Source organism: Fistularia commersonii, chromosome 9 (assembly GCF_037954325.1).
Source record: "Fistularia commersonii isolate RoL2024-O1a breed Wild chromosome 9, RoL_Fcom_v1.0, whole genome shotgun sequence".
Taxonomy (NCBI): Eukaryota; Metazoa; Chordata; class Actinopteri; order Syngnathiformes; family Fistulariidae; genus Fistularia; species Fistularia commersonii.
Genome location: NC_141292.1, coordinates 16175525 through 16199489, shown reverse-complemented (window position 1 = coordinate 16199489; position 23965 = coordinate 16175525). Strand labels below are relative to the sequence as shown.

Genomic DNA, 23965 nt, shown 5'->3' with positions numbered 1-23965 from the left:
TCTCGTTTAAACATTTATTTATTCTAGCTGTTGTCTTATATTTTTTGCTGTTAACCTCAGCAGAGGACAAATGTTTCTTGACACTTGTCATTTGTCAGCAGTCTCTGCAGAAATCAGCAGAAAATATTTTTCAGGGAAAACACCTGGACCATCATGAGTGTGTGTTTGTCTGAAAAAAATAAAACACTCACTTCTAAATGCCAGTTTCCCACTATTTCTTTTCTTGTGGAGCTGCTTCTATGGCCCATGAAATCACAGGAAGATTCTGTCAGGTTTTCTTTTACAACAAAATCCACAGAAAAGAAACCCCGGTTTCCAAGTAGAGATTTTCTATCCAACAAAACAATTCAATATCAGTAGCAAACCCCAAAGTATGTCTGTTCAAGCAGATCAACGTAGACCTGGAAATTCTGGATGAATAAACTGCTTGTGTGTGTGTTTGAAAAGCTGCCACCAGATCGCTTCAGATATCCAATGCAGAGAAGTGGTGTTGCATTCAGAGCCAGATCTCAGGATGATTTGTCAACGTGTTGTTGGGAAACATGTCTTTCAGTGATGCTGAGTTTTTATGGAGTCAAATCCTTTTTAAATACACTTTTAAATTTTTTCCAATTTTAAACTCCATTCTAGATGTTGAACTCGTTGTTCCAAGTTTTCAGCTGGACTGAAGATGACGTCTCCTCTCTTCGGCCACTTCCACAATTCATCTGTAAGCCTGAAGAGACACAAAGAACAAAAATACATGAAACGGCCGAGAAAAGAAAACACGTTTACAAGAAATTCTGGAAGGCAGCTTTCAGGAGGAACTCACTGAGTGCAGGGGTGGGTTTGTCCCTCAAGATGAGGAGGGTTTGGGATTGAGTTCCTCCAAAACTTCTGAGCTGCCGACAGCTGGAAGGTCAGAAACAAACAATTAGCTCGAATCCTGTTCCAAACTACAAGTCTTTTCCCTGCAGGAAACACCTCTGCTGGTTTCACATTTTGGATCTTCAGAGAGCAAGTCACTTCCAAAGAATTAAACAAATAAATGCATCTACTTACGAGGCAGAGGAGCTTTGGCTGAAATACAAAAAGAGAAGAGAAATAATTCAGCTTTGCCAGAAGAGTTTGCAGACGATGTGTCTCAACATGGCGAGGCTGAAAGTCGGAGCCTCGCACGGCTTCACGTTGGGACAAAGATATTTACAATGAAACAACATCGAGTCCAAGTCAAACATCTCCCTGTGGAGGTCTCTCACCAGACTTCTTCTTGTAGAAGGCGTATCCAACGACAACCGCGATGAGCAGAGCAACAACAACCAGTGTGATGACGACGGGGAGGACGAGGCCAGGCTTTGCTGTCCAGCAAAACACAACACAAACAGTTTCTGGTCTTGAAATCGTCTCTCTGCTTCTCTGCGGTTCAGTTCTTGTTAACCAGTTAAGTTTGACTGATCCTGACTTGAACAATTCGGCAAGAAGAAAAAGCCCGACTGATGGCAGACATGAATCCGACACACTTTGGATCTGAAGATCTGGACGCTGATGGGAAACTAGAGGGTCGTTTCCTACCTTCATCCCCTGTGAGTCCAGTCTTACCGTTGCTCCTGATGGCGTCTCTGTCCAGGACGGTGACCATGTCCTCCTTGACACCGGATAGCTTGAACACACACTTGTATGCCCTCAGATCTCCAGGTGTGTCCGGGAGCTTCAGGTCAGTGCTCATCTGGAAGGTTCCGTCGGAGTTGGGGAGGATCTCTCCGAGCTCCTGAGGGACCTTCTCTCCGTCCTTCGTCCAGAACAGCATGGCTTCCCTGGGGAAGAAACCGGTGGCGTGGCAGGTGACCGGAGAGGAGGGCGTCTTCTGGAGGAGATGCACTCTGGGAAGATCTGGAGCGTCAAGAGAAACAGAGTTTCTGTCAACGCCTGAACTCAGAAGAACTTCCATCCACACGGAGGAGGCAGATTAGAAAGTGGGCAGGAGAAGGAAGGCAGAGACATGGAGGAAGAAGAGTGAAGATACAAACATCACACCTTCTTCTGCTGTGGACAAATATTACTCACTGTCTCGTCTAAACTTTCAATATTTAAGAGTGAAATCAGCGAAAAAGCAGAAAGGAAGAACCCAAGAATCTGCATCCACTGAACAGAGAAGCAGGAAAGAAGATCGATTGATTGATTGATTGATTGATTGGTGTGTATTCATTGGATATCAAACTGGCCTTAGATGGACAATTTTACTGGAAGTCCCAAAATTGTTTCCTCAAAATCAAGAAAATAACCAAAGATTTGGAAAGAAGTCGAAACATTGTTGAGGCGACGTCAGGTCATGTGATTCCACCAGTTCTCAGCAGGGAGCTCCTCCCGTAGTCCAGATACTTCTTCAGCCACTCAGGACAATAATGGGTGAGGTAGTGCTTGTTGTTTTCCTTTATGGCCTCGTTATTGTCCCACTTCTGTTTGGTGATGAAAGCCTGTGGTCTCGGAGCGATCCATGTCAGTGTCTTCAGGTCAAATGAGATGAAATCTTCTCCATCATAAGACAACTGATGAAATCCATTCACTTCTCCAGTCTCATCGTTCCACTCACAGCCAGACATCACCTGGAGAATGTGGACTCCTGAGAGAGACAGAAGCTGCAGTGAACCAGTGAGATCTCAGCACAGTCTGCTGTGTTTATTATGGGATGGACATAAACTCAGGGTGCAGAGCTGTGTGTCTGTGTGTGTGTGTGTGTGTGTGTGTGTGTGTGTGTGTGTGTGTGTGTGTGTGTGTGTGTGTGTGTGTGTGTGTGTGTGTGTGTGTGAACAAACCTCCAGTCTGGTTGAAACGCTGCTTTGCAGTTTCAATGTTGCCTTTGAAGACATACTGGTTACCCAGTGAGTACTGGGTCTGTCTCTCCCAGTACTTTGGATCATCTGCTGAGACTTGGTCCATCCAGGCCTGTCTGGGTTCTGTTGTTCTGGTGTTGCTGTCATAGTGAACTATTGGAACTTCATTCACAAGACCAACATCCACAAACTCTGGGAAGTTTGGGACTTGAGAGGATGCCGTGACAAAATACTTCATGGAGTGAATCACTGGAAGAAATATTTCACCGAATGATGAGGTTTTGGTGACTGAAAGTTCCATAAACAGCTTTAAGTTACTCAAAGATGTAAAAACACAGTGAATGATGGAACTATTCTAGAACTTACACTTTAATTTAGCAGAAAAGCAGTTCAACATTTAGTCAGAAATACTGCAAGTCAATCTCAAAGTGAAGGATTATTTCCAGTATTTTAGGAAATGGGATGATTTCAATATGAACAGATAAAACTCCAACATTAATAGAAAGGGACTTTATTTGAAGATCTTTGCTTCTGTCCTTCCTTCATGCTGGATTTCCTGAATGTCTTCATATCTACTTTCACTTTCGTTTTGTCTGATCTTAAACTCCAAACAACGTCCGTATTTGCTCCCATCTCCTCTGAACTCTCACTCTGAACTAAAAACTACAGTTTCCATCTGATTCTAAAGGTGAAATGTTGATGAGAAACAGGCTGAAGATCATCTTTGGACCAAACTAAACACGAGCTGCTGCTTCAGACTCTTTGAGGAAATCAAATGAAGCGAAAAGAAACGGACTTACCGGCCGTCACGCTGGACGTTCCCATGACAACCAGCACAAGTAGAAAGATCTTCATCATCTCCAGGTTTGAAGAGCCTTCAGATGTTCAAGCATTGTTGTTCTCAAACACACGCTGGGCCTCCAGGTGAAGGATCTGGAGCTCCACTGAAGGATCCACTGGGGAGGAGCTGCAACGAACCCCCGTCTGAGCCAATGAGAATTCAGATCGGGCTGAAACGTCACGTGTCGCCAGGTAAACTCAAAATGCACAGGCTAGACGCTAAAGTCGGTCAGAATGAGTCAGAATGCTTTTATGGTCGTGGAAACATTGCTGTTAGTACTGTAAAATGCAAAGATATAAATTATAAAAAGTATATAATAAAAAAAAAAACAGTTTACATATCGGTGTGGGAAATACTGCGTTGTATGACGCAGTTGTTTTTATCCACTTTATGAGGCGATTTCATGATAAATAAAACTCATTTCGAGTTTCCCGCTGGTCCAAAGTCATATTAATACCGATCAAAGTTTCAATTGATGGATTTTCTGCTCTTTCTTTCCGTCCTGATCAAAATATCACGTCAAGCGTCAAAAACATGCGAGTTTCCTGTGACTGAGTTTGTCTCAGGGCGCCCCCTAGTGGACGTCTGGAGAACTGCAACCGTTTCTCAGTGGAAATGCAGTTTTGTGAATTAAAACATTTGTTCAGTTCAACTTTCTTCACATATTGTTGTTATTAATTATCAATGCTATTCGTCCGTGTGAAGGCAGCGATCGTGTTCATGTTTTCTCATAATAATAATCACGTCTACAACTTTTCTATGAAATCACAATGTCCCATTTTCACAAGACACTAAATTTTGAACAAATCCTGCACTACATTGCAGCATGTTAGTAAACATACAACTATTTTTAAACATTCTCATCACATTTTGAACCTGACATCAAGTACCTGCCATGGGAATTCTTTCATGGACTCACTTACTCATTCACTTCAATGCAAAAAAAGCCCTGTAAAAACAGTTAATGCAACTGCATTTTCATACTGCTATCACTTTTCTTTTTTTTCTTGCCACTGCACCTTCTGTCACTTGTTGACAGAACTGACAAATCGAAAGAAAATTGCGCTCCAGCCAAATCTACCTCTGCGTAATTCGCCGTAGTTCTCTGTTGTTCTACTTCAATGCTCTGTATAAGAATAAGAACAACTTTATTTATCTCAAAGGAAAATGTTGTGCCAGAGTTAAAAGAAAAACATAACAATAATAAATAATACTGGAAAATTGTATTGAAAAAAAAGGGGGGGATAAGAAATATGTGTGAATATCTGGCAGTTTTGACAATAAAGTTGACTTTGACCATTTGTGACAAAATCATCCTCTTTTACATCTGATAAACATGAGATTGCTCAAGTTTTGAATTCAACTTTGCAATGGCGCTGCCACGTTTCCACCGAGAACATCTGGAATCTGAAAGAAATGGTTCGGCCGATCGGACGATAAATGCAGTGCTAAAATATGAGATTACTCAACTTTTGATCGTCCGGGCCAATACCGGGAGAAAACAGCACTAAACATCTGCCTGGTCCAAAGGAGATATAAGCTTCTCAAAAAAAAAAACAGAAGGTGAACAACTGACCAGTGGAAAAAAACAAAACAAGAGAGTGAACCGTAAAAGAACTCCTACCTTGGCAATGTGTGTGTTGAGTTCCCAGGATTTAGTCAGTCCAGTCCAACGTGTCCTGTTCTGCTATCAGCTACGCTACTACCTGTCTACCTGACGGGCAGGATCGGAGGGTCCGACGTCTTCGTGACGGACCAATGGCGTTGGATCTGGGTCATACGGTTGGCCACAGCTCATCCACAGTCTGCACGGACTCGCCACCTCAGCGTTCTCATTCAGGTTTTCAAATTGGTCGAAGACAGAAATACCTTCATTTTCACATTCAGTTCTACACAGAGCGCAACATCAGGGAAATTTGACCCTTGCATTTAATCCATCATGGATGAACCGTGAGCAGAAGGCAGCTAATGAGCAGCGCCAGGGGTTCAAGGTCTTGCTCAGCAAAACCTCAAATGGCCCGGTGGGAACTGAACCCAGAACGTTAAGTTCCGAGGAGAACCACTCTCACACCCTGAGCCACACCGCCCCTCAACTCCAAAGGGCTATATGCTAAGCTATCGATCTTGATGTTAGCTGTCAGTTGTCACAGGGGGTGTGGTCAAGGAGCGGTGATTGACCGAATGATTGAACTGGGATTACATTCACCTGTTCACTGTGGCGGCTGCATGGAAAGGGAGTGAGGAGGGGAAACGTCATTTTTGTTGAACGCAAACCAACTAGAAAGTGAACATTTGGAACTGCGTGCTGTGCCTCGCCTTGTCTGTCTTGGTTGTTAGTCGTTGGAATAAACAAGGCCAGACGAGGGCATGGAAGTGGACTTAGCCTCTCCTTCACTTTGTTTTTTTCTTGGTTCGGAGTCTCTACAACTTTGTCGACAAACAAGCTACACCCAAGTGGCATCTGTGGACACAAGGATCACGTCTCACAGTGCACCACTGCAACGCCAGAGACTTGTGGTAGGACTGTATCACGCTGTGTATGTTGGCTTGAACGGAGTTTGATAGACAGCGCATCTATCGGGGAGTGCTGTTTGTATGGGAAAGTCGGCTGAGGCTCTTGTTTTTCGAACGAACTTTATTTCAGGCAGCATGAACACACAGAACGTTCGTTCTTCACTGGACACATACAAGCAGAACAACACGATGATAGAGCAGTAGCACCATCTATTGGTAAAAGTACTGACCATTTACAACCCAAACACTGTCCAGTGTCAATGCTGGAGGTTCAGTAGGCAATGGAGAGCAAAACATGGTTCTTGATATTATGAAAAGGCACAATGAAATAGCAAAGTTTATCCCTGCCCAAGAGAGATATTCACTTTTTTTTTTAAAACTAAATGTTTATGTAGTTTTTCTCTAAATCAATGACAGGTACATATACCACATATAATAATAATAATGAATATGACCCAACCATCTCCGACCTTCTCTCCAAAACATCGAACATGTGCTGTTCCACCACATTTCCAGTCTTGGGCAAAGGTCCAATTAGAATAGCCACTGGATTTGAGGGCTGTACCAATATTTTGGACCTCACTTTTTCTGTATTCGGTGGTTGACGGGATGTTCTTGGTCCGGTGGTGTAGAATTCTGATAACCCCGAGTTTGTGTTCAAGGGGGTGATGTGAGTCAAAGAGTAAAAATTGATCAGTGTGTGTTGGTTTCCAGTTAATCCTCTGTCCTGTTGAGTATGAGTGCAATAGTCCAAGAAAGGAAGTTTGCCAACAGTGATATCTTCCCTAGTGATTCTGATGATGGGATGGACATAAACTCAGGGTGCAGAAGTGTGTGTGAACAAACCTCCGGTCTGGTTAAAGAGCTGCTTTGCAGTTTAGAGGTTGACTTTGTACCACTGCTGGTTAACCAGTAACCTCTGGGTCTCTGTCTCCCAGAACTGTGGATCATCTGCTGAGACTTTGTCCATCCAGTCCTGTTTGGGTTCTTTTCTCCTGGTGTCGCTGTCGTAGTGGGTTATTGGAACTTCATCCACCAAACCAACTTCCACAAACTCTGGGAAGTTTGGGACTTGAGAGGAAGTAAAATATTTATTTTCAATATTTTTTTGAGAATCCTTTGCAGTCAGTGCTTGAATTCTGGAACCCATGGGCATCACCAGACGCTTGGTTTCCTCCTTTCTGATGCTTTGCTGGGCCTTTACTGCAGCTGTCTTCAGTTGTTGCTTGTTAGTGGGTCTTTCTGCCTTCAGTTTTGTCTTGAGCAAGTAAAATGCATGCTCCATTGGGTTGAGATTTGGTGACTGACTCAGCCATTGCAGGATATTCCACTTCTTCACTTTAAAAAAACTCCTGGGTTGCTTTTGCAGTATGTTCTGGATCATTGTCCATCTGTACTGTGAAGCGACAGCTAATCAACTTTGCTGCATTTGGCTGAATCTGAGCAGAAAATATATCCCTAAACACTTCACAATTCATCCGGCTGCTTCTGTCTTTTGTCACATCATCAATAAACACAAGTGGAAGCCATGCATGCCCATGCCATCACACTGCCTCCACCAGAAGATGTGGTGTGCTTTGGATCATGAGCACTTCCAATTCTTCTTCACACTTTCTTCTTCCCATCATTCTGGTACAGGTTGATCTTAGTCCCATCTGTCCAAAGAATGCTGTTCCGGAACTGGACTGGCTTCTTCACGTGTTTTTTGTCAAAGTCAATTCTTTCTATTTTTGAGGTTGACACATGGTTTGTACCTTGTGGTGAATCCTTTTTATTAACTCTCATCTTTATGGTAGACATAGATACTGATAGACCTACTTCCTGGGGAGTGTTCTTCACCTGAGGGGATGAATGAATGAATGAATGAATGAATTTTATTTAAGGACAGACAGTACAGTGCCATTAAACATTTCAGCATAAAACGCGATATGAGAAGATGGATGTACCAGACAGGCTTAGCAGAGTTGCTATATTGCACCCGGCTGTCCGTGGGTGGAGTAAATGTACTCCAGTGGGGAATAAAAACAATTAGTAAGTAGCTAAAACAGGTTGAAACAGGTTAAAACCGGAAAACAAGTTAAAACATGTTAAAACCAGTTAAAACCGCTTGCTTGTGGTTAGGGCCGTGATAAGAGGTTCATATCATTTTTTTTTTTTTTTTTTTATTATATGCAAAAGCAAGGCGGAAGCATCAAGGAGGCTGGCGGGGCAGGTCGCTAGCCAGTTTGGCTCGAGACGGAGACGGTTCTGGCTTAGTGTTGGCATATTTGTTTTCTTAGCAGGAGCTGTTTGGTGGCTTCAATGAAGCTCCGAAGACTCAGAGTTTTAACTCCTAGGGGCAGATCGTTCCAGAGTTTTGGGCCGACGAAAGAGAGCGAGTTCTGACCGAAAGATGTTTTTTTGTTTGGAACGGAGCAGTTTCCCTGGGTGCCACTTCTTAGGTTGTTGTGGGATTTGTTGAAGAATTTGTCTAGGGGGCCGGGGGCTGCACCGCTTAGTATTTTGTGGACTAGGGTGAGGTTTGCTAATTCGAAGATGTGCGGGAGGGCAAGAAGATTATGTTTTTCGAGAATTCTACAGTGGTGATGTGTGAGATTTTTTTTATCTAGAATTTTTAGTGCTCTTTTGTGCACAGCTGTAATTTTGAAAATCGCATTACTAGTGGCGAAACCCCAGGTAGTGCTGCAGTATGTTATTCGGGAAATGATGAGGGCGTTATAGAATGTTTTGGCGGCATCTAGGGAGAGAGAGTCTCTTATCTGTTTGAAGGTGTTTACTGTCCTTTTCAGGTTGTGGGACAGGGCGTTGGCTTGTTTTTCAAAGTTTAGGTGGTTGTCAATGATAATGCCCAGGTATTTTGTTTCGGTGACGTTTTGGATTGGCTCATTATTAACCGTAAGAGTGAGATTGTGGTTGGGTGGTAGTGCTCTGATTGAGAACAAGACCGCCATTGTTTTTTTGACGTTGAGCGCTAAATGGTTGGTTTCTAACCAACCCGCGATTCTACTTAGAGCGCTGTTTAGGGTTGTGTTGATTTCGCTTATGCTTTTCGCATGAGCCAGGACGACTGTGTCGTCTGCATGCATTTGTGTCATGATATTTGGGCAGATGCTTGGGAGGTCGTTGATGTACATACTAAATAGGAGCGGAGCTAATGTCGAACCTCGTGGCACTCCCATGGTGCGTTTTCCAAATGCGGATCCGCTTCCGTTGATATTTACGGTTTGGGTTCGGTTATTTAGGTAGGAGGCGAGCGAGTCGCGTGTGTTATTAGATAGGTTGAAGAGTTTCAATTTTTCAATGAGAGTTTTATGATTGACGGTATCAAAAGCTTTTCTGAGATCCAGAAAGATGGCGCCTACCTTAAAGCCGTTGTCTAGATGTTTTTTGATAAGTTCTATTAGATGGCAGCATGAAGTTTCGGTGGAGTATTTGGGTCTAAATCCGAATTGCATGGGGTGAAGTAGTTGGTTGGCCTCTAGATGGTTTGTTAGTTGCTTCGCTACTGTTTTTTCTATTACTTTGGAAAAAACCGGTAGGATGCTGATGGGTCTGTAGTTATTTACGTCTTGAGCGTTTCCCGCTTTATGAATCGGCGTGACCACAGATTTTTTCAGCGCCTCAGGGAAGGTGTTGTTGACAAAGGAGTTGTTGATCAGTGACGTTAGGGGGAGCACAAATGCTAATTTGTTACGTTTGACCGTGCCGGCATCGATGTTATATATGTCCTTGGCTCTGGAGTTGGAGAGCGATGTGATGTAGTTTAGGGTCTCTAACTGTGTTATTGGTAAGAGCTCAAGGGGTGGTGTTTGGAAAAGGGGGTCCGAGACAGAGATAACACCGTCCGCCATTGGACAGATGTTGAGGAAGTGTTTGTTAAATGCATCGGCAACTGCGATGCTGTCTGTGATGAGTTCGCCTTCCATATTCAACTGTAGATTTTTTGAGCTTTTAGCTGGTTTGCCCGATAGTTTGTCAATCTGTTGCCAAAGTCATTTACTATTTCCTTTGGCTGTGTGAATTAGCGTTAGGAAATAGTTTGCTTTGGCCAGTCTGAAGGCAGCGATCGTTTTATTTCTGAGTGATTTGAAAAGGAGGTGGTCAGATTGTCTTTTCGCTTTGATATATCGTTTTAGTGCCAGGTCGCGTTTTTTCATGATTGCCTTTAAGTTGTCGCTGAACCATGGCAATTTTTTCTGCTTCTTGCAGGCTTTCGGGAGTACGGAGTGTTTATTAATTTTATCAGTTGTGTTGGCGATGATTGCTTCACAGAGTGCATCACGGTTCGTTTCCATTATCATCTCAACCCGTGGAATTCCTTCAATATCGTTGTCTAGTTGTGGAAAATTTTTTGGGGGGACGAAAGGGGTTTTTCTGAGAGACTGAGGGATATTTTTGGAGTTGTTGATTTTCCTGATTAAGAGGATGAGATTGTGATCTGATAGGCCCGTCAATAAATTGTAGGTTTTGGGGATTCGTTCGGGCTTATTTGTGAATATTAGATCAATTGTAGAGTTGGAGAATTTGGAGATTCTGGTTGGGGAGTTAATGAGTTGGGTGAGGCCTGACTTTGAGCAGGTCTGTTTGAGCTTTGAACTGGTCTGTTTACTTTGCCAGTTAATATTGAAATCGCCAATTATGATTTGTCTCCCAGAGTTTTAATGATGTGGTTCAGTTGGGTGAAGTCATTGTCATTTTCTTTGGGTGGTTTGTATATGACAACGATATTCAAGGGCATCTTGTTTGCAAAAACCATTTTTATACCTAAACATACCTGGGAGTGTGATCTCTTCACATTGAAATGTGTCTTTGATATAAAACACTATTCCACCACCTCTCTTGGGGCGGTCTTTTCTAAAGATTTTAAAACCAGGAAAAGTGACAAGGTTACTCTCAATTGAAGCAGATAACCAGCTTTCAGAAAGGGCTGGAAAGTCTAAATTTGTGTTTGATAGCAAGATTTCAAGTTGTGCTTTCTTTGGTAACATGCTGCGTATGTTAAGATGACCACCAATTAAACCTTTGTGTTTGAAGTTGGGATTCCATATCATATTGGCGTGGTTAACCCTTTGCAATATTTTATAAGTGTTTTGAAAATGACAGACTGCCGGGTGCAGTTGTTGCTTTGCGCCAGCAGGGGGCACTGGTGAACGATTTGAGTGCGTTGCTTGTGGTGATCCGGCAGGGGGCAGTATTGTTTCACTGATGGGTGGAACACTAGAAGCTCTTGATGTTATCGCCAGAGTTACTGTGTCCTGTTTTGATGGGCCTTTGGCCTTTGATGGAATCCATATTTGCGACGTCATACTCGTACAAGGGCTTGTGATGGGGGGTTGGTGTGGAGTCGAGGAGTCGCTGCCCAGGCCTCATCAGAACCTTGGTTCTGGTGGCGCCTGGGCACCGCTGATCGCGTCATTGTTTGAGATATTGGAGAATATTCTCCCTGATGATCTCGGCACCGCGGTAATTGATTCGCTCCCCGTATGCAAAAAGTTCTGGGCGTTTCCAGAACGAGTCGAAATTGTGTATGTATCCGTGACCGGATCCATCGATTGATGTGTTCCATATAAGCGACTGAATTTTTCGGAACCGTCCCGAGGTGCCGGGAAGGTTCCGGAAAGGATACAATGGCAGTTGAATTCGTTATTAATTTGGCGCGTGAGACTTTTTAATTGGGTCATCAATGCCCAATTTTGTCTGCGCCTGGCGTCATTGTTCCCGGCGTGAATGATAACGGTTCGTGTTTTGGGGTGTTCCGTGAGAATCAGAGGGACGTGCCGTTTAATATCTGCGATGTTTGCATCGGCAAAAGAGTGAGTTATAGTTTCGGGTAGTGAAATCGAACTTACATTTTGGTCACCGATTAGCAGTCTTTTAGGAACCGTTTTATGAGGTGGGAACTGTTTTGGGGTGTTAGTGGTGGTCTTGTGACTGTCGACGTCTCGTCTCGGCGTGCGGCTCCAAACAGCATTTTTGAGGAGTTGAAGTCTTTTGTTGGTGGAATTGCGACGAGAAGGGAGCGTACCTCCCGGCGCTGGGAGTGGTGGGAAAGCCGATTCACTGTTCAGTCTCAGCGGGGTGCTGGCTTTCCTCTCCCGCGTGGGGTATGGATCTCTGACTGGGTCCCAAGGAAGTGTGTCTTCCAAATCCTCTCTACTACCGAAAGAGGTGGCTTTGAGTGGGCCGAAGACCACTGTGTCGTCTTGGGTTGTTCTTGATGTGCATTTCGCTTCCGAGCCGGTGGAGAGTGATGTCTCTATATCGCGCAAAAAGTCTTCTCCTTCGTTAATCGCCCGGAGGGTGTCAATTCTCTTTTCCGGAACCGCGATACGCTTGAGCAATTTCGCACAATTCTGACAGGCGCTGTCGTCCGGGTGGCATTGGTTTGCGAGCGGGGAGTGGGGCGGCATGGTGCTGGCGGGGGAGCGGAGGTTGACGGGCGGGGGAGATGTTAGGTCCTCGGCGGCCACAGTGAAAATCAGCAGGCTCTCTCTTACCTCCGGCCCCGTGGGCGGCGAACACGCCGCGTAACGGAACCACGGTGAGGTAGGCAGGGAGCCGGGCAGTTATGCGCGGGGCCGCAGGTCGATCAGCTCGTAGTGGCTAGCTGCTAGCAAGTTGCCGGTGGAGAGTGATGGCGAGAGTGATGCAAACGTAAAGCAGCTTTTACCGCACAGAGACAAGCGTTGTGCTACAGTTTTGCAAGCAGTGCTCTAACCTTTGTTACGGCAGCAGCAAAACAAAAAGGTAAACTCACTTCTTCGGAGGAACCTGTCGAGCTCCAGCGGCGCGGTCTATGGTGGTGACGCCAATTCACTGAAAGAAGAATAACCAGTGTCCTGGCGGCGGGTTCTTGCTCCAGGCGGTTGCAGTTGTGAAGGGGTTTTTCTTCACCATGGAAAGGATTCTGCAATCATCCACCCCTGTTGTCTCCTGTGGAGCTAAGGCCCTTTTTGAGTTCCCAAACTCACCAGTGCACTTTTTTTTTTTCAGATTTGGCTACTTTTAACATTTCTGCTATCTCTTTTTTTCAGCCTCAGGTTGGTCTGTTTCACCTCCATTGAGAGGTCCTTTGACCACATGTTGTGTGTTCACAGAAGCCGCTTCCACCTCTTGTTTTTTCAAAATGCCGCTGGAGGACAGCAGCCTGTTGCAGCAGCTCCTACTATCTTTAATTCTGTCTCTTTATTTCCTTAACTTATTTATTGACCTGTCCACTCTTCTTTCACGTGTGTGACTAGATACCGTTTCTCTAATGCACTGTGTTGTTTGCCACGGTGTTCCTCCTGCCAATACTAAAGGCAATAAGAAGCCTGCTCCTAAGCTTCTAGCCTTACTTCCATTCCACCTGGTCTCCTGGACACACAATATATCCACCTTCCTTCTCTGCATCATGTCGACCAACTCTCTACCTTTTCCTGTCATAGTTCCTATAGCCCTCCCCGCCCCCCTTGCAACTCGCACCATAACCTGGTACTCGTGGACACTGGTGGTGAAGCAGCAGGCGGCCAGCACCAGGTCTGTGAAGATCTGGACCAAAGCCACAGAGAAGGCATTGTTGGAGTGCTTCAACGCCACCGACTGGAGCCTTTTTGAAAGGACTTTGGTGACAACATCAAGGACCTCTTCCGTTGCATAACAGACTATATCACAACAAAAGGTCTGTTGTTTCAATAACAACAAGCCATGGATCAACAAGGACACCAAAGGCCTCCTTAACAACAAGAAGAAGAGAGCCTTCATGGCTAAGGACCACCAGACCCTCAGGGCTGTCCAGACGGAGATGATGGGGAAACTATGGGAGGCACAGGCAGTACATGGGTGTGGAGGATGCACTCATCTCTCTCACTCATAGAGCCCTATCTCATCTGGAGGGTACAGTAAGCAATGTGAGAGTCACCTTTTTTGACTTTTCCAGTGACTTCAACAGTGCCGTCAACCCACCCTCCTCAAGGACAAGCTGCAGAGTATGCAACTTCACCCTCACATCACTGCCTGGATCCTTCATTACCTAATCGTACTGCTGTAGTATGTCAGGGTGGATGGGTGTGTTTCCGAGGCCATGGCGTGCAGCACAGGAGTACCCAAGGTACTGTCCTGTCTCCATTCCTCTTCACCCTCTTCTCCTCCACCTTCCGGTACAACTCCAGTTCCTACCACCTGCAGAAGTTCTCCGATGACTCTTCCATTGTTGGATGCATCAACCAGAGACCAGAACCACTTCCTAGTCAACATCTCCAAGACCAAGGAGGTGGTTGTGGGCTTTCGGAAGAATCAGAGATGTACCACCTTCAATGGGTGGCAGTGGGGAAGGTGAAAGACAAATTGGGAGTGATCCTGAACAATCCTTCCCATCCCCTGCACCACGAACTGTTGCTGATGGGATGCTCCTTCAGCCAACGGTTCATCTCACCCCGAACGCAGAACCAAAATACTTTAGACGCTCCTTTCTGCCTGGAGAACAACAGTATGGACGACACACAACTCTGACCAGCCTGAGGTGCATCTGTGCTGCTTCCACAATCTCACTACCTCAACCATGTACATGTCATGCCCTAACTCTGCTGTCTTTCTTACTCTTGTTCGTCCCAGGCCGCACAAATTCTGCCTATTTTTGTTTATTCTTATTCTTGTTATTGCTATTGTCGCTCTACTTATACTGTCATTAAGATCTGGTTGTGTATTTTTCACCCTTACTGTTCCATTATGTTGTCTCAATGAAAGAGAGGCAAGAGTAGAAGAGGGGACTATTGTAGACCACAAATTAGTAAAAGTGAAGTGAGGAAGGCATTGAAGAGGATGAAGAGTGGAAAAGCAGTTGGTCCTGAGGATATACCTGTGGAGGTGTGGAAGTGTCTAGGAGAGGCAGCGGTAGATTTTCTGACTAGATTATTCAACAGGATCTTAGAGAGTGAGAAGATGCCTGAAGAATGGAGACAAAGTGTGATGGTGCTTATTTTTAAGAATATCGGGGATGTGCAGAATTGTGGCAACTATAGAGGGATTAAGTTGATGAGCCATACAATGAAGTTATGGGAAAGAGTAGTGGAAACTAGACTGAGAGCAGAAGTCAGCATTTGTGAACAGCAGTATGGCTTCATGCCTAGGAAGAGTACTACAGCTGCAGTATTTGCGTTGAGAATGCTAATAGAAAAGTACAGAGAAGGCCAGAGGGAGCTGCATTATGTTTTTGTAGACTGAGAAAAAGCATATGACAGGGTGCCAAGAGAGGAGCTCTGGTATTGTATGAGGAAGTCTGGAGTGGCAGCACGCCCTGTCGCAGCACCCCGGGATCCCTGAGCGCCCTGTCGCTGCACCCCGCAAGATCTGGGAGCCACGCGCAACCTACCCTTGGACACCGAGAGCCCCACGCACCCTTCACCAGGATATCCAAGCACCCTGTCACCAGGAACCCCGCACGCCCTCTCCCCTCTCCCCAGATGCCAGGAGCCTCAAGCGCCCTGTCGCTGGGATTCCTGCTTGCCCTCCCATCGCACCCCAGGAGCCCCGCATGCCCTCCCACCCGTAGCCCCTCGCGCCCCGTTGCTGCTATCCTTCAGAAGAGTAAGCCTGTGGCATAATAGCAAACAGCTAGCCTTAATGCTTATTATAAGCTTTCTACCGGAATACTTGCAGGAAACTGGCAGGGACTGACCAAACAGTTGTCAGGGAAGTGCAAAGTGTAAAGACTGAAAGCAATTGAGAATTGAGAAAAGCGCCAATAAAGTTAGTACGCAATGACCTAAACCTTGTGAAGACCAAAGAGAAGATTTATGGATGTAGTGAGAGAGGATATGAAGGTAGTTGGTGTGAGAGAGGAAGATACAGAGAATAGGGTTAGATGGAGAAAGTTGACTTGCTGTGGCGACCCCTGACGGGAAAAGCCAAAAGAAGAAGAAGAAGAAGAGACGATCCCCCAAAACGGGATTCCAATCAGATATCACCAAAAATCAAAATTATTTTCAGTGTGAATATTGGTTCAATGTGTCTCTTACAGAAGAACAGCCGTGGGAAAAAAACCCTGAAGAGCTTTTGTTTCAAGACAAGCTGATCCCGGACTTTTGGAGTGGGGGTAAACTTTTCTAACTGAACTTTGGGTGAAATGTTGTGCCCAAGTCTCACGCACGTTGGATAAAATGAGGAACATTAACTCCACCTGGACTGTCGATGTTCTACGAGGTTGCAGCTCCTGTAGGATCCCGATCGATGCCTTTCGTTCTGAAACCTTTCGATTCTTTTCTAAAAATAAATTCTCCATGACTCCCTTCAGTTCCGTCTGTAATGCTAACACGCTCTTCTTAACGTTAGCATGTTGGCCAATTAGCATGAGGCTCAAACTGGTAATTCGCCTCTGTTGTAAGTGTTTCATTTCCGGTTGAGTCAGATCAGCAGAACAAAACTGACCTGAAGTTGGCACCAGAGGACAGAAGCAGGACTTCTGCTCCTGTCAGGACGAGTTTCTAAGGTTCACTTATTTTCCGCTAAATAAACTTCTTAAATAAGGAAAACAAACTGAATCTTTCCCGAAGGACACATTCTCCTGGTTCCTGCCTTTTTTTTTTCCTCCAGGGTCTCCTCCCACTGTCCAAAAACACTTGGTCGCTTCATTCTCCAATCATTGCCTCCATCTGACCTTCACGGGATCCTCTACTGTCACATCAACTTACTTCCTGTTCTTCTCCCTTCATCCATAAATCTCCCTCGGCCTTGAACCTCATCGTCCTTCTACCCAGATCTTCACCATACCTCCTCTGTCCATATCCAGACCATCTCGGTCTGACTTTATCTCCAAAACATCGAACATGTGCTGCCCCTCCTTCCTGATCCTCTCTATCCTTGTCAAACCCAAAGAAAACCTCCACATATTCATCTCTGCTGCCTCCTGTCCCCTCCTCTGTCTCTAAACCAGAGAGCATGGCTGGTCTTACCACCATCTCCTCCACCTTTTAATGCTCTCATCACTTGACACCTTACTCCACTTGCTCTACCTTGCTTGTACACATTTCTTCACTTCTTCTGCACACTCTCTATGAAGTTGTCCTTAAGTACATAAAATCCTGCACTTTCTTTATCCACTCCGTTGCCTCACCATTTCACATGGGTCCCTCTCATTCACACTCATGTATTTTGTTGAGCAAACAGCCTCTCCTTTCCAGAGCATACCTCCCACCTTCAGATTCCACCTCCCAGCATCTTCATCTCAAATGGCAGATCTTTCACAAATAAAATGGATGTGCTGACTGTAACAGATAGCCGCAAACAGACTCATCCAGGACTGTTGTATTTCGCTGATACTTGAGATGTGGCTCCACTCATCCATTCCAGACACGGCAATTGAGTTCACTGCCATGACAGAGACAGTTATTCCTGTCAGAGCAAGGGACTGGGTATTTACATGAACAACTGGTGCACCAATGCCACAATCATTGATAGCCACTGCTCCTCACACTTGGAGTACATGACTGTCAAGTGCAGACCCTCGTCTCTACCACAAGAGTTTCCTGTTGCCATCGTGAATGCTGTGTTTATTGCACCGAGTTCTAATGCTAACTCTGCCCTTACCTATCTGCACAATGCCACTAGCCACCAACAGAACCAGAAAATCTATCCAGAGGTAGCCCATATGTATGCAGGGGATCTTAACCAACGATTAGAAGGTAGTGCTCCCCAAGTTCCATCACCATGTTCAATGTGCCACCAGAGGAGAAAATACTCCTACGCTACAGGGCTGCACTGCTCCCCCATCTCAGCCTACCTTATCGTTTCCCTTCTGTTGATGGTGCCTCTCAGTAGCTGCAGGACTGTTTTGAAAACAACAACCTGGATATTTTTCAAGACCAGGATTGGGAAGTGTACACCTCAGCTGTGTCTTGTTACATCTAACACTGTGTTGCCACTGTCATGGTGGACAAACAAATTTGGGTGTATCCAAACCAGAACCTGTGAAGAAGCGGAGGTTGAAGTGCTCCTAAAAGACAGGAACGGTACCTTCTCATCTGGGGATAAAGCTCAGTTCAGGGCTGCCAGAGTCAGTATGAGGAAAGGCATCAGAGAGGCCGAGTTGTACAAGAGGGCTGGGGAGCAGTTAAGCAGTAAAAATATACGGGATTGTGTGGCAAGGAAGGAGTCTAAAATATCAACTAAAGGTCTAGCAACCTCATGGTGGCCCATGATGACGCTGCAGTGGCCTTAGGAGTTAAACTGCTTCTTTGCCCATTTTTAGGCGGGGTCACCAGCGGTAGCCTCATTCTCGCCGTGCAGGCATACGAGGTGAGGCGTACGTTGTGGGCAGTGAAGCCCTGCAAAGCTGCTGGACCGGATGGTTCTGAGAGATTGTGCTGACCAGCTGATGTATTTAACCAGTCCCGAACCCAGTGCTCTGTTCCACGCTACCTGAAGTCCTCCACTATTGTTCCTCGACCAAAAAAAGGCAGCCCAAATGACTCCAGGCCGGTGGCTCTTGTTTAAACAGTTATTTTAGCTGTTAACCTCAGCGGAGGACAAATGTTTCTTGACACTTGTCATTCGTCAGCAGTCTCTGCAGAACTCAGCAGAGCAGGGTTTTCAGAAAAACACCTGGACCGTCGTGAGTGTGTGTTTGTCTGAAAAAAATAAAACACTCACTTCTAAATGCCAGTTTCCCACTATTTCTTTTCTTGTGGACCCGCTTCTATGGCCCATGAAATCACAGGAAGATTCTGTCAGGTTGGAGCCGCCTTGATTTTATCCGCCACAACTGCTGTTTACAACTCATTTGAGATTTTCGGGGAGTTTTAGGGAATTTATTGAAGATCAAAAGTCATTACAAGAATCAATGAGACATCAGTGCAGCGACACTTCAACAAATATTAAAGTATTGGACAAAAGTGACGAATCTCAGCTTTGATTTTTTTTCTTTTACAACAAAATCCACAGAAAAGAAACCCCGGTTTCCAAATAAAGATTTTCTATCCGACAAAACAATTCAATATCAGGAGCAATAAAACGGCGAAAACCCCAAAGTATTTCTGTTCAAGCAGAGCAATGCAGGACTGGAAATTCTGGATGAATAAATTGCTTGTGTGTGTGTGTGTGAGAGTGTGTGTGTGTGTGTGTGTGAAAAGCCACCACCAGATAGTTTCAGATATCAGATGCAGAGAAGTGGTGTTGCATTCAGAGCCAGATCTCAGGATGATTTGTCAACGTGTTGTTGGGAAACGTGTCTTTCAGTGATGCTGAGTTTTTATGGAGTCAAATCCTTTTTAAATACACTTTTATAGTTGCTTGTCTTCAGAAATCCAATGTTAAACTCCATTCTAGATGTTGAACTCGTTCCAAGTTTTCAGCTGGACTGAAGATGACGTCTCCTTTCTTCGGCCACTTCTACAATTCATCTGTAAGCCTGAAGAGACACAAAGAACAAAAATACATGAAACGGCCGACAAAAGAAAACACGTTTACAAGAAACCCTGGAAGGCAGCTTTCAGGAGGAACTCACTGAGTTCAGGGGTTGGTTTGTCCCTCAAGATGAGGAGGGTTTGGGATTGAGTTCCTTCAAAACTTCTGAGCTGTCGACAGCTGGAAGGTCAGAAACAAACAATTAGCTCGAATCCTGTTCCAAACTACAGGAGTCTTTTCCCTGCAGGAAACACCTCTGCTGGTTTCACATTTTGGATCTTCAGAGAGCAAGTCACTTTCCAAAGAACTGAACAAATAAATGCGTCTACTTACGAGACGGAGGAGCTTTGGCTGAAATACAAAGAGAAGAGAAATAATTCAGCTTTGCCAGAAGAGTTTGCAGACGATGTGTCTCAACATGGCGAGGCTGAAAGTCGGAGCCTCGCACGGCTTCACGTTGGGACAAAGATATTTACAATGAAACGACATCAAGTCCAAGTCAAACATCTCCCTGTGGAGGTCTCTCACCAGACTTCTTCTTGTAGAAGACGTATCCAACAGCAATGGCGGCGAGCAGAGCAGCAACAACCAGTGCGATGACGACGGGGAGGACGAGGCCAGGCTTTGCTGTCCAGCAAAACACAACACAAAAAGTTTCTCGTCTTGAAATCGTCTCTCTGCTTCTCTGCGGTTCAGTTCTTGTTAACCAGTTAAGTTTGACTGATCCTGACTTGAACAATTCGGCAAGAAGAAAAAGCCCGACTGATGGCAGACATGAATCCGACACACTTTGGATCTGAAGATCTGGACGCTGATGGGAAACTAGAGGGTCGTTTCCTACCTTCATCCCCTGTGAGTCCAGTCTTACCGTTGCTCCTGATGGCGTCTCTGTCCAGGACGGTGACCATGTCCTCCTTGACACCGGAGAGCTGGAACACACACTTGTATGCCCTCAGATCTCCGGGTGTGTCCGGGAGCTTCAGGTTGGTGCTCATCTGGAAGGTTCCATTGGAGTTGGGGAGGATCTCTCCGAGCTCCTGAGGGACCTTCTCTCCGTCCTTCGTCCAGAACAGCATGGCTTCCCTGGGGAAGAAACCGGTGGCGTGGCAGGTGACCGGAGAGGAGGGCGTCTTCTGGAGGAGATGCACTCCGGGAAGATCTGGAGGGTCAAGAGAAACAGAGTTTCTGTCAACGCCTGAACTCAGAAGAACTTCCATCCACACGGAGGAGGCAGATTAGAAAGTGGGCAGGAGAAGGAAGGCAGAGACATGGAGGAAGAAGAGTGAAGGTACAAACATCACACCTTCTTCTGCTGTGGACAAATATTACTCACTGTCTCGTCTAAACTTTCAATATTTAAGAGTGAAATCAGCGAAAAAGCAGAAAGGAAGAACCCAAGAATCTGCATCCAATGAACAGAGAAGCAGGAAAGAAGATCGATTGATTGATTGATTGATTGATTGATTGGTTCGTGTTCATTGGACATCAAACTGGCCTGAGATGGACAATTTTACTGGAAGTCCCAAAATTGTTTCCTCAAAATCAAGAAAATAACCAAAGATTTGAAAAGAAGTCAAAACATTGTTAAGACGACGTCAGGTCATGTGATCCCACCTGTTCTCAGCAGGGAGCTCCTCCCGTGGTCCAGATACTTCTTCAGCCACTCAGGACAAAGCTGGGTGAGGTAGTGCTTCTCGTTTTCCTTTATGGCCTCGTCATTGTCCCACTTCTGTTTGGTGATGAAAGCCTGTGGTCTCGGAGCGATCCATGTCATTGTCTTCAGGTCAAATGAGATGAAATCTTCTCCATCATAAGCATCCTGATCAAATCCATTCACTTCTCCAGTCTCATCGTTCCACTCACAGCCAGACATCACCTGGAGAATGTGGACTCCTGAGAGAGACAGAAGCTGCAGTGAACCAGTGAGATCTCAGCACAGTCTGCTGTGTTTATTATGGGATGGACATAAACTCAGGGTGCAGAACTGTGTGTGTGTGTGTGTGTGTGTGTGTGTGTGTGTGTGTGTGTGTGTGTGTGTGTGTGTGTATGTGTGTGTGTGAACAAACCTCCAGTCTGGTTGAAACGCTGCTTTGCAATTTCAATGTTGACTTTGAAGGCCTGCTGGTGACCCAGTGACCTCTGGGTCTCTGTCTCCCAGTACTTTGGATCATCTGCTGAGACTTGGTCCATCCAGGCCTGTCTGGGTTCTGCTGTTCTGGTGTTGCTGTCATAGTGAGTTATTGGAACTTCATCCACCAAACCAACATTCACAAACTCTGGGAAGTTTGGGACTTGAGAGGATGCCGTCTTGAAATACTTCAGGGAGTGAATCACTGGAAGAAATATTTCACCGAATGATGAGGTTTTGGTGACTGAAAGTTCCATAAACAGCTTTAAGTTACTCAAAGATGTAAAAACACAGTGAATGATGGAACTTTTCTAGAACTTACACTTTAATTTCGCAGAAAAGCAGTTCAACATTTAGTCAGAAATACTGCAAGTCAATCTCAAAGTGAAGGATTATTTCCAGTATTTTAGGAAATGGGATGATTTCAATCTGAACAGATAAAACTCTAACATTAATAGAAAGGGACTTTATATGAAGATCTTTGCTTCTGTCCTTCCTTCATCCTGGATTTCCTGAATGTCTTCATATCTGCTTTCACTTTCGTTTTGTCTGATCTTAAACTCCAAACAACGTCCGTATTTGCTCCCATCTCCTCTGAAATCTCACTCTGAACTAAAAACTACAGTTTCCATCTGATTCTAAAGGTGAAATGTTGATGAGAAACAGGCTGAAGATCATCTTTGGACCAAACTAAACACGAGCTGCTGCTTCAGACTCTTTGAGGAAATCAAATGAAGCGAAAAGAAACGGACTTACCGGCCGTCACGCTGGACGTTCCCATGACAACCAGCACAAGTAGAAAGATCTTCATCATCTCCAGGTTTGAAGAGCGTCCAGAAGTTCACAGATTGTTGTTCTCAAACACACGCTGGTCTTCCAGGTGAAGGATCTGGAGCTCAACTGAAGGATCCACTGGGGAGGAGCTGCAACGAACCCCCGTCTGAGCCAATGAGAATTCAGATTGGGCTGAAACGTCACGGGTCGCCAGGTAAACTCAAAATGCACAGGCTAGACGCGAAAGTCAGTCAGAATGAGTCAGAATGCTTTTATAGTCATGGAAACATTGCTGTTACTACTGTAAAATGCAAGGGTATAAATTATAAAAAGTATATAATAAAAAAAACAGTTTACATATCGATGTGGGAAATACTGCGTTGTATGACGCAGTTGTTTTTATCCACTTTATGAGGCGATTTCATGATAAATAAAACTCATTTCGAGTTTCCCGCTGGTCCAAAGTCATATTAATACCGATCAAAGTTTCAATTGATGGATTTTCTGCTCTTTCTTTCCGTTCTGATCAAAATATCACGTCAAGCGTCAAAAACATGCGAGTTTCCTGTGACTGAGTTTGTCTCAGGGCGCCCCCTAGTGGACGCCTGGAGAACTGCAACCGTTTCTCAGTGGAAATGCTGTTTTGTGAATTAAAACATTTGTTCAGTTCAACTTTCTTCACATATTGTTGTTATTAATTATCAATGCTATTCGTCCATGTGAAGGCAGCGATCGTGTTCATGTTTTCTCATATAATAATCACGTCTACAACATTTCTATGAAATCACAATGTCCCATTTTCACAAGACACTAAATTTTGAACAAATCCTGCACTACATTGCAGCATGTTAGTAAACATACAACTATTTTTAAACATTCTCATCACATTTTGAACCTGACATCAAGTACCTGCCATCAGAACTCTTTCATGGACTCACTTACTCATTCACTTCAATGCAAAAAAAGCCCTGTAAAAACAGTTGATGCAACTGCACTTTCATACTGCTATCACTTTTCTTTTTTTTCTTGCCACTGCACCTTCTGTCACTTGTTGACAGAACTGACAAATCGAAAGAAAATTGTGCTCCTGCCAAATCTACCTCTGCATAATTCGCCGTAGTTCTCTGTTGTTCTACTTCAATGCTCTGTATAAGAATAAGAACAACTTTATTATCTCGAAGGAAAATGTTGTGCCAGAGTTAAAAGAAAAACATAACAATAATAAATAATACTGGAAAATTGTATTGAAAAAAAAAGGGGGGGATAAGAAATATGTGTGAACATCTGGCAGTTTTGACAATAAAGTTGACTTTGACTATTTGTGACAAAATCATCCTCTTTTACATCTGATAAACATGAGATTGCTCAAGTTTTGAATTCAACTTTGCAATGGCGCTGCCACGTTTCCACCGAGAACATCTGGAATCTGAAAGAAATGGTTCAGCCGATCGGACGATAAATGCAGTGCTAAAATATGAGATTACTCAACTTTTGATTGTCCGGGCCAATACCGGGAGAAAA

General features: G+C 44.7%; 2 protein-coding genes across 5 annotated transcripts; both read right to left on the bottom strand.

Moving 5' to 3' along the window:
- On the bottom strand, positions 1-3755 carry LOC147231380 (class I histocompatibility antigen, F10 alpha chain-like). 3 transcript variants are annotated; one of them, XM_086152750.1, is made up of 8 exons: positions 3611-3755; positions 2793-3059; positions 2321-2599; positions 1579-1869; positions 1239-1337; positions 1042-1059; positions 812-891; positions 1-715 (listed from the first exon to the last, which is right to left on the bottom strand). In XM_086152750.1, exons 1-7 carry the CDS (start codon positions 3666-3668, stop codon positions 836-838), a joined length of 1068 nt encoding a protein of 355 aa, XP_086008876.1. In that variant the 5' UTR covers positions 3669-3755; the 3' UTR covers positions 1-715; positions 812-835. The 3 variants fall into 3 exon arrangements, 2 of the variants coding, with proteins under 2 accessions (XP_086008876.1, XP_086008878.1); XR_015106622.1 differs by lacking the exons at positions 1-715; positions 812-891; positions 1042-1059; positions 1239-1337 and having other exon boundaries at positions 1732-1869; positions 2202-2599; XM_086152752.1 differs by lacking the exons at positions 1-715; positions 812-891; positions 1042-1059; positions 1239-1337; positions 1579-1869 and having other exon boundaries at positions 1934-2599.
- Positions 3756-18925: 15170 nt separating this feature from the next.
- LOC147231379 (major histocompatibility complex class I-related protein 1-like) lies at positions 18926-23040 on the bottom strand. 2 transcript variants are annotated; one of them, XM_086152748.1, is made up of 8 exons: positions 22427-23040; positions 21609-21875; positions 21157-21435; positions 20411-20701; positions 20071-20169; positions 19876-19893; positions 19643-19722; positions 18926-19546 (listed from the first exon to the last, which is right to left on the bottom strand). In XM_086152748.1, exons 1-7 carry the CDS (start codon positions 22482-22484, stop codon positions 19667-19669), a joined length of 1068 nt encoding a protein of 355 aa, XP_086008874.1. In that variant the 5' UTR covers positions 22485-23040; the 3' UTR covers positions 18926-19546; positions 19643-19666. The 2 variants fall into 2 exon arrangements, with proteins under 2 accessions (XP_086008874.1, XP_086008875.1); XM_086152749.1 differs by lacking the exons at positions 18926-19546; positions 19643-19722; positions 19876-19893; positions 20071-20169; positions 20411-20701 and having other exon boundaries at positions 21143-21435; positions 22427-22603.
- Positions 23041-23965: the final 925 nt, after the last annotated feature.